At 30.6% G+C, this 17,299-nt stretch overlaps 1 protein-coding gene across 5 annotated transcripts in view; it reads right to left on the bottom strand.

Annotated features, from left to right (window-relative positions):
- The window catches only part of sona (sol narae metalloprotease), a 337,919-nt gene that overhangs the window by 129,962 nt on the left and 190,658 nt on the right, over positions 1-17,299 (bottom strand). For all 5 annotated transcript variants that reach the window (XM_075371531.1, XM_075371546.1, XM_075371525.1 and 2 more), the window contains exon 3: positions 14,924-15,015. In XM_075371531.1, the coding sequence (XP_075227646.1) occupies positions 14,924-14,998 (75 nt within the window). In that variant the 5' untranslated portion in view covers positions 14,999-15,015. The remainder of the gene's footprint in view (positions 1-14,923; positions 15,016-17,299) is intronic.

The following is a 17,299-nucleotide window of genomic DNA, read 5'->3' as shown; positions in this document are numbered from 1 at the left end:
TGGCGTTTATACGATATTGCATACAAAATAATTTTAATAATGTAAATAATTTAAAGAAATTAAATAATTTTACACAATATTAAAATTATATTAACTTAATGTTATTAATAATATTTAAAGTTCTTGACACCGGATGTAAATATGATTGCGTTAAATACAACTTATTCTTGTTAAATACCGAGTTTTACTATGTAATGAGGTCAAATATTGTCAACATGACTTTATGTTGTAAAATAAGCAAAATTTCTACGTCACAGGAAGTTGTTCGGTATTGTCTAAAATATATGCCATTGCCATTCAAGAACAAAAACTTAAATCAGTCAATTGTTATTATATACGGAGTATTATTTGATTTTAAATAATTGATCAAACCATTATTAACATTTATTATATTTTAACGTCTAAAGTTAATGTTTAAGAATAAGTCGTAGGTCGTAGTTTAAATATGACATTTTTCTTTGTAAAGATTTACATATATTACTTATATTTTAATTTAGACTCGAAAGATATTATTTTTTTATTCCAATTGTTTTCCCTTATATCTGAGAAATATTTCTAAAGAATTTGAATCTATTAACTCTTCAAGATAAAAAAAAAAAATAATTTTTCTAATCACGCATAAATTACTACATAAGTTTTCTTACAGCAGATAAATGTAAAGTACGAATTTTTTTAATCCTGATTTCAAAACAAAATGAATTTCAAAACTGATTTTAAACAAAATCATATATTTATTTGTTCCTGTAAACATTTAACAGGAGAATTTAAAGCGTGAGCTATAACCCTATGGAATGCAGAAATATTTTTGCAGAAATACCTATTTCCTCCCCTAAGTTTCTTAAATTTTCATATGGTTATCAAGCTTATCAAGTGTCAGTGTATTATTTATTATTATATTAAATTAACTTGTCTTTATTTTTCGATATAACAATTCTTTACTGTTCTATTGTATAAAATAAAATAAATAAATTATTGTTATTATTATTATTATTATTATTATTATTATTACTATTACTACTACTACTACTACTACTACTACTACTACTACTACTACTACTACTACTACTACTACTACTACTACTACTACTACTACTACTACTAACTTTGTCTAGACGTAGTAATAACCTTTTGTTAATACAACTATTTTTTTCATTATGCTAAATATATTGAACAACGTTGATGACAAAAAACTTTTTCAAATTGATAATGTAAAAATGTGATTTTCCGTTAAAAGCAATCTTTACCTTAAGAATATTTCGAGAAGAGGAACTATCAAGGGAGCAGTAAAGTAACTTTGTCTAAAAAATAATAATGTCTTCGAAATTGTCTATGTGGTGAAGTGTAAGACTTGCAAATACATAATAAAAAAAAATAAAAAAATACAAATAAAAAAATAAAAATACATACTGAGCCAAATTGGGAACTTTTTGTTTAATTGAATTCGATTGCAAAGCAACTTTATTGCTTTTATATTGAAATTTATTATTATAATAACAGTTCACCCAGTCACTAATATTATTAGAAAGTCATCATTTAGAGTATTAATCAAAGCAATTGTACTACTGGTTTCTTTATCATCGTTAGTTATTGATAATTCCAAATAGTAAGAGAAAGAAATATTAGAGTTAAAAAAACTACTAATTATTAACAAAGTGTGTGGAGGATATAGGGATCGTTTAAAATGATAAAATATTTACATAATTTATACAAAAAAAAATTGTATAAAGACATTTTATAAATAGCCTTATCAATTTTATTTAACATAAAATCTTTATATTTAAAAAAGACAAATCCGAAATTATTGTTTAAAATAATATCGATAAATTTTAGTTAGTTTACAATTTAAAAATTATTAAAGATAGTTCGTTAGCAATTGTCATTTGTTAAAAATAATTTTCACACTTGCGTTCATCATTAATTTTATATTATCCTTGTCTAAAGAGATCGCGACGTGGAAGCAAATAAGTAGAATTTCTAGAGTATTTAACAGAGTAGTAATTAATAGTGAAGCCGTTGGAAGAGTGAAATCCATATTGCCTATTCAACTCCTTATTGTTGGAGCGGACGGAAACATTCCGTTTATTGGGTGAAAGTGAGCACGTTAAACTTTATTTTAGGTCTTTGTTAAGTAATTTTAAAATATTAGTTTTAAAAGATATTTCTGTAATCATTAGAAATCGTGAGTCAGTTTAGTCTTTTATTTTCAGTTTGTCTAACCTCGTAAAATCAGAATTAAAAAGGCACAACAAAATTCTTGAAATGAGTTTTAAAAGTTACTCCAGCATTTTTAATCTGCTGATAAAATTTTGGCTGTGACATTTGTGTAACATTCTCAGTCATTATTATTATTCTCGGTCATTATTTAAACTGTTCATATTTTAGTAGAAGAAGCGCCGCCGGAGGTCCTCCGAGTTTTTAATAAAATGTCAAGGACGGATGTCCGAATCTTGGAAGCGGTCGAGGCTAATTCTTGTGCAAAAGCCTGGGGCAAGAGAGGGGTCAACCTCACTCAGGCCTATATGTTTAGTAATTAATTTAACGAAACTGTACGAGATGATGATAGAGGCCAGGCTTCGGGAAGAGATCATCAGAAACGGAAACTTCCACGGAAATAATTCGGTTTCCGACGAAGGCGATCGACGGTTGATACGGTCGATGAAGTGATGAAGAGAGAAAACCAAGCAGGTAGAGATACTGGAGAACGAGACGCATTCCTGTAATTGTGCTCCTGGATGTCCGCAACGCCTTTAACTCCAATTGGAGCTCCATCTTCCGGGTATTGAGGAAGTGAGGCGTTAGCGGGTACTTGAGAAGATTACTTGAATACTACGTCAGTGAGCAGAAGTTAATATACAGGCTTGGATCCACGGACTTGTGGTTTCAAGCAACGTTCAGGGTGCCCCAGGACTCTGTTTTGGGGCTCCTATTATGGAACATCGTCTATGACGGAAATATTATCAGGGGAAGCCTAAGGAGGAGATAAGAGCGACAATCGCCAGAGACTGGCAGGCCAGGTAGGATGCGTCCACTACGGAGAGGTGGACGCATCGCTTAATTCCATGTATAGAGCTGTGAGCCGGAGGGATTTTGGTGAGCTGGTGTTCTGGCTCACCCAATTCCTGACTGGACATGGGGCCTTCCGCTCCTATCTACATGAAAGGAGAAGAGCGGAGGATCCTCTGTGCCCATACTGCAAAGAACTTGACACTCTTGAACATGTCATTCTTCAATGCTCGAGGTGGGAGGAGGAATGTTGCCGCTGCGTTGCAGTCACGGGGCAGATTATAGTAATATCATAATAGGCACCATGTAGAAAAGCCAGTACCACTTTGAAATAGTCGCAGGATTCGTGGCATGGGTCCTGCAAACCAAAGTCCGAGAAGATAGGAACCGATGGATGGTTTCAGTTGGATCTTCTAGAGAGTACCACAATACAAAGTCCTCAGACTGTGGCGGAAGAACATGACCGGAGGGTCAGAAAGTGAAAGATTGCGCTCTGCGGAGCTGTCATTCGTCCGCGCTTGCTTGGATGGGCGTCGGTGATGAAGCAAGTAGACTCTGGATCCCTCTGGCCCAAAGGCACCTCCCCGGGACGTGCAATGCTTAATTGTGTATCCGACCCCGAGAGGGGAGGATCAGTCAGATATGAAGTTTGGTCGGTAGGAAGCAGGCACACATACGCTCTCTTAATAACATCTAGCGGAACTTGTTAGCAAGTCTGACACTCCACTCCGCCCTTAAATGGAGTTCCTCAGACTCATCGGAAAGCAGAACCCAAAAAAATATTCATATGTATATATATATATATATATATATATATATATAGTCAAATAATAATGATAATAATAATAAAGTTAAACAATAATCATTATTATTAGAGTATTATTATTTTCATTATTATTTAACTTAAGCATGCCTGTCATCAAATAGGTCAAGAATACCTCTAACAGAAAGCTAAAGCATAGATCTGTAAGTAATTTTCATTGCCAGTGAAAGGGTATCGAAATTATACGGATGACATTCATGGTACATCAGTATTATCTGACAACGAAAGAAATATTTTTAAACAATCCGTGATATTACGTAACAACTTGTTGGCCGTAATTTTAGTGGAAACGAATATTCTAAATATAAAAATGATAGGATTACTGACTTCGATGTATTTTGCTTTGTGAATAGAAATTATAAAACTATTACGTGTGAATGGAACAAAATAGTTTCCTGTAATTAATATGTAATTATATGGTACAATATTACGTACTAAATTCTAATTTTTTTAGAATGAATTACCAGCGATGGTAATTTATGGTAACTAATATTTTTTTAAGTCTGTTTTTTTTACAAAGTGTGCCGTGATAGATAGAGGAGAAAAGAATTTATGAAATGTCTGAGAAACATGTCTGTTAAAAAATTATAACACATTGATAATTTTTTATCAACTTACAGATGTTTATGTAGAATCAATGACTTTTCTCGAATGCTCTAAAAAACGATGAACCTGTATACTTAATTTAATTTTTAAGATCATTTAAACCGAACGGATGTTCCACATTGAATCAAGCATACTCGAAATACCTCGTTCTTTCACACATTTAGACATGCTTAAATACATAACCTATCCATGAGCGTACATTTTCTTTTCCTTCTTTTTAAAATTGTTTTTTATAAATACAATCTTTTTTAATGATTTTACTGTATATTTAACTTATCATATAGTTTTTATTTCGTATTTATTTTTTATTTTTTGTAGTAAATGTAAATGGGTGTTTTATAAATACATTTTAAAATATCAAATCTTTAGACGTTTTGATTTCTTCTGAGATAGTTTTTAATTCTTTTTTAAGCATATGATTTATATTTATTTTCTTCTTCCCAAATTCTGTGTTTAATTGTGAAGTCCGATTTACTATAAAGAGAGAAGTGACATGATCAATTTTTTTTTAAAGAAAAATAATGAATAAACCATTCATTTTTTTCATATAAATAATCATTAAATAATACAGTATTTGATTATAAGGCACAATTTAATCCTCTAAAAATTAATGTAATCTATTGTATGGTTTTTATTCTCACGGTACTGCATTTCAACCACGATCATAGTATAGAGAAATAAACAAGATTTTTTTTTTACGAAGACTGTGTGCAGGTAAATATATTGTATGACAATGTTAAGTTAAATTTGTTCGCTCGTGATTGATGACTGACGACCCTTTCACTTATACAAATGAGGCAACTTTCTGCTGTTCTAGTTGAGCTATGCTACATAAGCTTCTTCACTTAAACTAACGCAATATGTTCTTAACGTGGTGTTAGCGGCTCAGAGAAGAAGGTTGTGGAAAACCACTTGACTATTCATTTACCAAGTAAGCCTGTCATAGGGTGCTGATTACTATTGCAAATGTCTACTCTATTTTCATTTAGCAGCTTGTGTTCGGTATCGGTCTATTAATTTTAATATCTGACTATCGGTTTTGGGTCAGGCATAAATGACTGCCTTATACACCATGTGTAACTTTATATTAATGACAGAATTCAAAACACTTTTAATGATGTTTAGAGGCTCCCACCATGGACTATTTCGGTAGTCCTCCGCGCCTGCTACTTTTAAGCCATAAGCTTTTGTCAGCAATCCTTTTAAGCTCTCATACCTTGTTTACCAGTGTACTTAGCATTGAGCAAAGATATTCCCCCCTAAGCCTTCCTCGAAAGCTCGAATGATATGCATATTGCCTATCAATCGCTAATTCTCTGTCCCCCCTCGGGTATTTTTACGCGTAGTATTGCGCTAATATTTCGCCTTCATTTTAGACTTTAAGATTTCGAGTCTTTTCTTTTCTTCCTCTGTTTCTTCTTTCCTTCTGTTCTTTTGATGTTCCGTTTCTTCAGTACTCTTTTTCTTCTTATCATGACTTTATATTTGCTGTGTGGTCCGTTTAAAAGTTTTTAATTTATTTGTTTTCTCTTAAAGCTATTTCATACTTCTATCGGTTGATGTTTTATTCTGTGGCTACTTTGTTTTCTAATTCCTACTTTCTATGCGTATATCCTAAAGTCTATGCGTTCATCTATTCTATGCGTTCATCATCTAAAGTCCTAATGTATTAAATTCTATTTCCTAACTGGGAACGTGAGTCAGAAATCTTCCTTAACAGAGGACGTTTTCAAGTCGCGCCTACGGAGATTTTTCTTAGAACCTAGTGGTTTTTTTTTTATTAGCTAGAATCTCATTTACATACCTATTAAACTTATTTTACGCTGTCTTATCATTACAGATATCTTTTAACCTAATTCTTACATTTATCTCTCGCAATTACCGCCATAATGTTGAACTGACCTGTTTCTTCTTCGAAGGATTCACACAAAAGGAGCATACGTTCCACCGTTTTTTCAACTCCACAGACAACAAAATTCGGACTCGGCACCAATCTAAACCCTGAGCTTGCTATTGAAATTACCACGTCCTGTCAATGACTGCGTTAAGTAGTGATCCACCATAAGCCACTTCCATCTACATCTCTCCCGAACATCTGAGAAGATCTATATATGTATCTTCCCTTAGTCGTTTTATTCCATTTGAATTGCCATTTGGCAAAATCTTCTTCGATAATTCTTTCTTTACGTTGCTGTGCCGTCTTTTCATCTCTACACGTACCCGATTCCTCAGTTCCCTGATCTTATTTCTTTCTTTCCATTTGTTATATCAAGTAGTTTCACACCCGCAATCACACAAACTGCGTCCCCCGAGATGGTCCTACAGCCTTTTATTACTATCAACAGAATCAATTGTTGCCCACTCAACGGGATCTTCCTGAAGTGTACCAAGTCCGTCCTGTAAGTCCGACGCCCCACACAACATTATTCCTTTCGCCAAGTCCTTATACAATATTCTTAGCTTCAAGAAAACAAGACCCCCCCCCCCTGCACCGGTAATTAACTACCCGGTCGACCTTGTTAAATGCGTCGAAAGCTGTACTTCTGACTTGTGTCACATGCTCCTTGTGTTCCCTCCGCTCATCTACTACAGTACCTAAATGTTTTGGCACACTTAATGTTCCTCCTCCTATCTTTACAAACGGCTTTCTCTGCAGGGCATCTTTTAACATCATCATAATTATTTTCTTAGCATTGAAGATCTTCTTCTGCTGCTACCTCCATTTCCTTAATATCTCTATCGCTCGACTGGCTCGCTCTTCCAACTGTATCTTGGAATTTGATTCCATAGTTAGCTGGACGTCATCTCCACAAGCTCTCAGCCTACATCCTTCCGGCAACCTTAGCGTAGAAATAAATCTAACTCCGCGATCGACATTAACGAACCCATCACACTTTCTCGACGGCATTCTCTACTTAACTGTTTCTTCCATCCGCTTATCCATGCCTCAGTATTATTTCCCTTTCTTTGAAATAGCTCAGGAAATTGTACTCTTTCCAAGTCACTTCTCATCTCCCAAACTTATACAATTCTGAAGGCTACCACATTCGGTTGAATGCTTCCGAGTTATCAGGAAATATGCATAACACGAAACTGTCTTCCGCTTGTTTCACTTTTTTAAACAACGATGATACCGCATTTTCAGCACGCCTAACAGGCCGAAAACCGTACTGACGATCTGAGATTTTTTCATTCATGTTTCCATATATCTTATTGGAAAGAACTTTCTCATATAACTTCCCTAATGTCAGGGGCCGAAACGAGTTTGGCGAGATCAGATCTTTCCCTTGTCCCTTATATAATATCTTAATGATTCAAAATTTTCAGCTCGCAGGAGATTCGCCACTCTTCAATGAAGTATAGACTTACAAATTTATTCTTACAATGTGGAAAAGCCGCTTTCACCTATTCCAGAGTTATGCTATTAAACCCAGGGTCTTTTCAATTCTTTAGTGACGCTATTGCTGCACCAACTTCGTCTTCTGCGATTGAGTCCGAGTGGCTTCACGATTGAAAGTCGAATACACTACCGCGAATTATTCTGTGATATTCTCTTTACTCGAACTCGTTATCATCAGACGGCTGTTGATCTAGCAATTCCATTAACCCAAACGCTTGTCGGAAACTATCAATCCTTGGATTTCCATAGCCGTTAAAAGAATATCCTCCTTTTGCTTGCCAGTGATCAGCCGATAAACTGTTCCGCATGGGTCCTTATTACCCTGGTCCTTAATGAATGTGTGTCAGGAATCTCGTTTTACAATTCTCATCACATTATAGTACTCATTACTGGATGTTCTATATTCTCATTTCCATTCACGCCGGACTGTTTCTCATTCTTGTGCATTTCTTCTATTCCTTCTTACTGCATCTCTAGCAGCGAGCAAGAAGTGGTGGGGAAAAAGTTGCTATTCCCACCAAAACGCAACTTTTCCCTTTCCGTAGCCCTTGGAGTAGCTTTATCTGGTATAATTCCATGAAATTTTGCGCGAGATCTTTGTTTACTTTACCAACAAGCGCTCTTCAGTTGCTGACGGAAGCCAAGGTTCAACTTTCTTCAGTCTACGTTTCTAATTAAGAACCTTTCTTTATCCAGTCTTGTTTCCAATACCAACACTCTCTTTTTGAGTAGCACCCACTTCTACATTGGAAAGGTTTATTCTGTGGTCACTATTACTCTCTTCCACAACTTTCCAACCGCTCACTGTCACATTTGTATCCTTCAATAATGTCATATCAATATTTCAATATTGTTTCCATCGAAGTGTCTTTGCTCATCGACGTTGCCCCGATATGTCGGAAGCTCTCCTTCCTGATTGCAAATCTGAAATCTGTGTCGGAATGGCCTCTATCACATAATTTTTCGCCAAGTCCCTTGCCACATCAGATACAGTCATCCGCGGCCGCAGTTCCTTTTCTAACTTAGACTTGACTAAGTTAAGTCTCGTGAGTCCATCGAACAATTTGCTTGCCTTAATTTTTTTCTTCTTATCTTGGTATTATATTTACTTCTTTCGTATTTTCCCTCATACTAAGAATCTTTAGACCCTCCTTTCGCAGCTTCAGCTTTTCCACTACCTCCGCCTTAAATGCCGTCGATGAAACTATTTCATCCTCCTTTTTGTCCAGAACAGCTCTTTAGTCTTCTTTCGCCACATCACTAATGGATTTTTGCGCCGTTTTCAAGGTCTCCTTGACCGACCTTTATATCCTGCAAATCGCAATCCCTCCACGTACCCACGGTACCGCCCACTTTCCTTACCACCAAGTCAATTAGGAATCTTAGTTTTCTAACTCGAACTTGGATCCACATTTGTGCTTTTTGCTTCGAATTCTTTCCAGTTCCCTTCTACTCCTCTATTTTAGTAACAATAGAGCTAAATACTTCCCCTATTTCCTTTAGAGTTTGTCCTATGACGAGCTTCTCCTTGGTCATTCTTTCTTCTATCCGTTTCAGCTTCGACGACTCTTCCTTTTTCTCCGATAAAGGAGGCATAGCGGCACGTTTGCTAGGTCCATGGCTAGGTTCACCAAAGTTTTCCCACATCAGCTAGAATAAACCTTAGTAGACTAATGCTTGAAAGAGATTTTTGGTTTTTATCATTCATTATTGGTTAAATAATCGCTTTACCTATTCATATAATGCATCTTTATATTCTTTCGTTTTTAAACGACAATAGGAAATAAAAATTTTAATAAAAAATCGTATAAGTATTATAATTGAAAAAAAATTACTTTTACTCTTTATTCAAATTTTATGCATACGTCTGAAATTATTAATGAAAGTAAGGCTTAACCAGTATTAAAACTTTCCAAATATATCAAAAGCGAGAAAGAAGAAGAAAGAGATTTATTTAATTATTTTTACTTCCTTCTTCGAAGTAAAGGAAGTATTGTGATCGCGAAAAATTTCGGTTTTCACATTTCAACAGAAATATCCATTTTAACCATTCTTGAATCCATTTTGACTAGTTTTGGCGTGACGTCTGTATGTACGTACGTAAGTATTTATGTTGCATAACTCAAAAACAATTAGCCGTAGGATGTTGAAATTTTGGATTTTGGACTTTTCTTAACTGCAGAAATAAGCCCTCATTGAGAGCTTTTCAACGATATAAGTGGTACTTATTTTCATTGGTTCTAAAGTTATAGCCAAACGAAATTTTAATTAAAGAAGAATTTGGATCTTGTAAGGGGAAGGCACATCGGTTCGAATCAGACTTCATCTCCTTTTTTTCTACCTTTTTTTAATTTAAATATATTGATTTATTCTTAATTATTAACCTCTGATTGTAAAAACAATTTACAACAAATAATAATTCAATAATAACAATAAAAATAAAAAAAACGTGAAAAAATTAAAGTTATTAGAAAAAGTTAAAATCAAAGTCATGTGGTGTCCACATCAGATATTTTTTTATTGTTCTAAAGATTTTTTTGTTCTAATTAACTTCTTTTTAGAGGAAGAAAATTTAACACAAACAGGTATTTAAAAAAAAAAAAGAGTGTGGAGAAGTTTAATATTATTTTGATATAATTAAATTGTATTATTGTAAATTAAAAACATCTTTATCATTTTTAAATGAGCACAATCCAATTTACCGAGCTGATACGTGTAAGAGTCCAGTAAACTCTACGATTTTTTTCTGAATCGGTTAAATTTAGTGCTTGCACAACATTGTTTAAAAACGAATATTAAATTTCATAGACAATTAACCACGTTTGCTGAACAGGATCACATAAAATATATACATAACATCGTCCGTCAGAGGTAAACACGATTCTGGCCGATTCATTAATACATAAGGAAACATTTAACTTGACTCTTAAAAAATATTGTTGGCTAGATTATATTTTTTTTTAATTTATGTGGATCATGCCTCATTTCCTAAAAGAAGTAGTATATCTTTATAAAACATTTCTGGTAAATATCAGCTAAAGTATAAACTGAGACTGTTGTAACCTCAGTTACTGAGGATCATCTTATTGCTGTTTAATTCCATTGACGAGTTAGTAAAGCGGGCATATTTATTTATGTTTTGATCTTAAATTTAATCATTGCTTAAGTTTTAATGTTATCTGCTGGAAAAATTTACGGTTAAAATAAACAACGTAGTCGACAACTTTACATGATGACAAAGAATCTTGTACAAAATTCTCTGCCGTAATTTAAATCTTAATATCTGTAAAAAGTTGTGAAAATATCAAAAAATATTTTACATAATAGCTATTAAAAATATTAAGATAGAATAACATTATTCTAGTTTTTTTTTACCAATTTGAAATTTAGTGGTTAAAACAGAAAAAAATTATAAAGTAGTAACCGACCCCCAGCGTATTTTTGAGTGTTATTTAATTTTTTTTTTGTGTGTATTATTACCAAGAAAAAATCAATCTGAAAATTTCATTAAAATAATATATATATGTAGGTAAAAAAAAAAAAAAATATATATATATATATATATATATAGGTAAAATGAGAACTGCTTTATTTCTAAAACTGCTCTGTATAGTGTCAAGACAACGTTTTAAAACTAACTGTAAGCATGTTATCATTTTAGTAACTTATTTCTGAATAATAATTTCGCATCGGAAAATATCTGGGGTTAGAACACTCCTTTAGTTTATTATCCTTAAAGAACCGTTCTCCAAAGTTATTAAATTATCAATCATAAATTGCGAATGGTATATACCCAGACTACTGAAATTTTCAATGAAAAATAGTTATAATACTGTTGAGGTTAAGTTTTTCTATTAATATAATAATGCAGAATGCCTAGAGAAATTAGCTAATATAGAAAATAAAAACAATTCATAGAATTTTATAAGATTAAATGGACAGTTTTACTTAAAACATGATGATATGCACTAAAAGAAGACAGACACAATCACAAAAGTAAAACTATTTCATTCATCCACTAAAATTCTTTTTCTCCATTATAATATTTTCTAATATTCTCTCCCTTTCATAGCATGAGAGTTCTCTATTCCTACTCTTTTCCGCTAAATCTTGATTATGCGCTCAACTCGAAGTAAAGATTTTTCAAAAAGGATAAACTTTCCTTACATATTACCCAATGATTGTTACAAATAACTCCTGAAACTTATTACTAAAATGATAATTACAAACACAAGGAAACAAATATAGCTTCCAAATCGGTTATTATACAGTAGAGGATCATGTATTTAATAATAAATAATTTTGGTTCACTTTATTACCTTCAAAAGTTTTAGAGGTTTCTCTGTTGCATTATTATTTTATTACTAAACAGAGAAAGTAGAAGATTCTTGAGTTTATTGTGATATACGGACTAAAAAATGTACTGTTTTTAAAAGTATTAGATATTTGTACAACTTATAAGGCATTTAATTATACATAGCTAAGAATTTCTGTACAATATCCGATTGAGCTTTTATCAAATTTTGGGAAGAAAAATAATACCCTTATTATATTAAACGAGAAATTAAACAGGGTTAGATAAATTTAAATTACTTTAAGGATTCTATAACTACTTTTAGATAATAATTTAAAATATTAATATTAAGTAATTTTTAACATGTAGAAAAAGATTACATAATTTTATTATAACCAATGTTGATTTAAAAAAATTATATATATATATATATTTTCGGGTAGAAAAATGTGCCAATGGGAATTTAACTTTTAATATAAAATTTATCTTAACTGAGATTTTGTTTATTCAGTAAAAATTATTTTCACTATGCCTGTAATAACATAGTTAAATGTATTGAGCGAATACACTAAAATAAATGAATTGGTTTAATGGTGAATGTGCACCGGTTTCGTTGCTTTATTTCTTTGTTACAAAGAAAATGAAATGTAGAAAGCGAGTGACCAACAAATGGATTAAAAGTATTAAATAGACATTATCTGAACTAATATTTTATGTTACAAACAACTTTGTGCTCAGTATATACGTGGTCATTATATATTTATAAAAAAACTGTACCTAATGGACCAAACCTCGGTCAGAAACTTTACTTAATAGTATAAAAAATAGCTTTCTACATTCAAATATCTATGCCTATGCTTTGTTTTATAATTTAACAACTAAAATATCTGTGATAACTATGACCGTAAAGCGGGAAGTAAATCTTTATGCTTTAATACAAATATTCTAATGTTACAATAAACGTACGTTTACATTCACAGAATTAATGACGTCATTAACCGTTATATTATGACCGTGAACAACTACCATTGAGCGATCTACTAGAATAAACCACTAATTTTATCTGATTTTAATTTTAAATGTTTCTAAAAAATAATAAAAACTAAATTAACTTTGATTTCTCAACATTCGTGTAATTAATTAACTCACTTGGTTTAAATTAAAATAATAATAATAAAAATTATTCAGTAAATACAGAAATAAGAGATTATCAAATATCAGTCGATTAACAAGAGAATGTAGAATAAAGCAAGTTCCTGAGTAGCCATCATATCTCTGAGCATTTCAACACAATCATTATTAATTATTGTTAGAAATATATTTACAGTTTTTATTTTTCCCCTTTTTTATATCAAAAAAAGGAGGTTGTAGATTTAAGTTATTTTTATTTCTTGGTAAGTAGCAATGATCGAATTTTGGTTGTGATAATAATTAATGTACTGTAAAATTATTCTGACGAAATATTAATCTCTTCTTAATTGCATTCATGCAATCTATGAATAATAAAATGGACTGACAGTTTCTCTTTGCCTTCTTTTTCAGAAGGGTTACGTACAATAAATACTTCCTCCTCAACATTGATTGTAAATTCAAAGCTACCGTAAATTAAGGAAAACTTTTTAATTGAGATTGCTTTAATTGTAAATTTTAAACCTATAAAACAAAATATTTCCAATTAAAAATGTATTTGCAATAAATAATAATCTTATTTTCTCATTTTGTCATTTAATCTACTCAATTTCTCTTGCATTTATATTTCTCTTGTATTTACTCCCGTATATCTGAGGAATCACTAGATTGATTCTAATTAATCCTACACATATACATCGATATCAAACATCTAAGAAACGTTTCCAGGATGTGTTCATCATGCTTCCTACTTATCCGGCCCTAATATTTATATAAAATTTTTAAAAAATCAGAAAATTAATGGTTTTATGAGATATTTTTCAGTGTATGTAGAAAAACTTTGGACTGAGTACGATTTTTCTTCCAAAAATCAATTTTACGTATAGCTGAGAAGATTTTTATGTCTAATCTGATTTTTACAAATTTGATTTATGTGACCGTAGATTCTATGTTGAATCTTATTTCGAGTAATAGAAGGTAAATAAAAATATTTGAAAGCAGTTTTACTACGAAATAACGATAAAAGCTTACGAAGATTAACTTAATATAAAAGAAGTCAATGAAAACGATCTAGTTTATTAATAAATTAATTCTAAACAAATGACAAAAACAACTGTATACTTATATAGTTAACTGTTATTGATTTGTTTTTTTAAGTTTGTTTTATAAAATATTAAGAGTTAATTTTAATTTTGTTCACTATCTCCTATTACCTGGGAAAGAAAAACCTTGTCCTAAACTCATTTGATATAAATAATAATTTAATTCTAGGTGGTTGAAGTAATATATTAATGATTATTATTTATTATTTTTTCACTATGTCACGCTTGGGATAATTTATTACTTAATTTTATGAACTAGGTTATTAAGACATAAATAAATAGGCTAATACTAATAATGAAAGTTACCATTGAGTATTTTCAAATAGATTATATTATTTGTAATTTCAGTTTGGTTATTACATTGTTAAAATAGTGATACAATTCTGTTGAATTGTTTTATAATTAAAAGATATTGATTTTATAAAGATTTAAACTTTGACTGTATTCCATAATGTAATATTATTTATAATTTAACTTAATGTACATTCAACTATAATAAAACCGCACCTAAAATACATGTAATTTAATGTTCTTTTTCTAGAAAATAGATACTTATATTTACTTACGTTACTAGAAAGTACATGCCAGCTGCTAAATAATATTAGAATCACGTGGGCAAAACTTGAACATGTTGTGGCCATTTTAAATTAACAGCACTCTGTAACAAATATAAAAAGATACATGTAAAAGACGGTAATTGGAAACAACTTACGAGTATATAATTTGTTTATAAAGAGATAATAGTAAATTTCTATAATTATTTCAATAAATAATACCGACCAGTCGATATGAAAAAAATGGAATTCTCAAAACCTGTATTTCAATACAATATCTGTTTCTTTCACTCTGGAACTGAAATCACAAACTGAAAACAGATATAATTGGATAAACTCTGATTCTACGCAGATTTTTTCCCTCAAAAAATAGGATATAGCATATTAAAGAAGCATAAAACTGATAATTTTTTATATTTGCATATTTAAGTGTTTCCAACTTAGAACTAATGTAAATTCTAGAATTTTAAAATTCGAACAAGCTCTGTTATTCATAGAAGCATAGACTTGACAAATCAATTATATATATATATATCAATTATTAGTAAAACAATTGTACATAAATATAATAAAATCGTAGAGAGAAAGCATCACTGTATAATTTTATCGTTGTCTACACATATTACCATAAAATTGTGGATTAAATTGCAGTTTTATACTTACTATGTCGTATTAAATTAAAAAAAGTTAGTTATTAATTTCATAAAAAAAATATATATAACCAATTTTATATATAATGTATGTGTGTGCATGTCTTCAAAAAATGTTAACAATGTTATATGAGTGTTGATAAGAAACTTGAGTTATTTTTGGGAAAAATATAGTTGGAGTTTGAGCCACGTAATGGAAAATTCCAAGAAATTTTTTTAAATTCTTAGAATTACACTCACGAAGAGTGTATACGAAGTTCAGTTTCTTTTATCAAACTCTAAATAAAGAAATAGGTGAATTGATTATTTAATTCGGTATGAAAAATTGTGTTTTATGAAGTTTTACGAATTATTTTCCATCAGGGTTGATAAGATTGTATATTGATAATAAATAAAGATTATTTATATCATTACAAATTGTATTTATTTCCGCGTTTTATGCTATTAACAACGTGCACACAAGATCTGTTTTTTTTTTTTTTTTTTTTTTTTTTTTAATTTAAATTTCCAAGTTATATCGTTTTCTATTCTTTTTATGCAGCACAACAGATTATTCTTGGCTAACAAATAGACTATGGCTAATTAACCAGTTCCTTTTCTACTACTATTAATAATGAGTAATTAATCATAAATTTTATTTATACAATAAACCATTAACAATAGAATTATAAAATTTCCAACCATATTGAGCCATTAATTGTTCGGCTGTGATTTAGTAAAAAATAGAATGTAAAAATTGAATTTATTAAGAAGAAAAGAGATATGTAAAACAATCTATGAAGTAATTGTAAAAATTTCTAAAAAATAAGTAATTAGTAATTGTAACTGAAAAATTTGTAAAGTAATCCATTGCTACACATTATTTTAGATTACATTTTAGGAAGAAAGGAAGTAAATTTATTAAAATGAACCAATTATCAATAAAGCATATAAAATAATAGTATCGATAAGTATCAATAATCACTAAAATAATTGTAGATAAATATAATAAAACCGTAGAGAGAAAGTATCCCTATATGATTTTCTCATCTACATTTTCTTAAAAAATGATGGATTCAGTTGTCGTTTTGTACTTATCAGGTTCAATTAAAAAAAATTAACAATTAATTTCATAAAAATATAGAATTATATCGTCATAATTATCTACGAATATATATAAACAATATATAGTATATACAGAATGCATCCCGGGACTTTCATAACCTATTTTACTCGTGAAAAAAAAATAAAAAGTTCATATAAATACATATTCTAAAATGCTTTGTTTGTGAGTTACGGCTAGTGAAAGATTTCATTCGGTTTTCAGCTAGCTATCCCGGTGAAATAAGTCGTACTGAAATTTTTAGAACATTAATTAAGGGGTAAAATTAATAATTTCTTAAGGTTTTTGACGTGAAAAAATAAATAAAATAAGTTCCAGAACTACACTTCTAGTAGGTTTTTGAGAAATCTGGGGCGAAAACCAATAAATTGGGGTAAAAAACACTTTTTTCTTGTTTGACGTACAATAATTTTGTTAAATGGGTAATAAACACAACAAACGTTTAATAAACCTTGTAGAGAATTTAATTTTGAACAAAATGATCTAAGATAAATTAGATAAACCAAAGAAAAGTTAGAAAAATTCGAATTTTATTTAGAAACAGTACATTACTACATTTGTCAGAAAACTTATTTAATGTAAACAAAAAACAAATTATTGTTTGGTGATGTGAAAAATCTGTAAAAACAAAATTCA

The sequence above is a fragment of the Lycorma delicatula genome, chromosome 1, assembly GCF_047948215.1.
Source record: "Lycorma delicatula isolate Av1 chromosome 1, ASM4794821v1, whole genome shotgun sequence".
Classification (NCBI taxonomy): domain Eukaryota; kingdom Metazoa; phylum Arthropoda; class Insecta; order Hemiptera; family Fulgoridae; genus Lycorma; species Lycorma delicatula.
The sequence above is the reverse complement of the archived record's forward strand: the minus strand, read 5'-3'. Positions and strand labels throughout refer to the sequence as shown.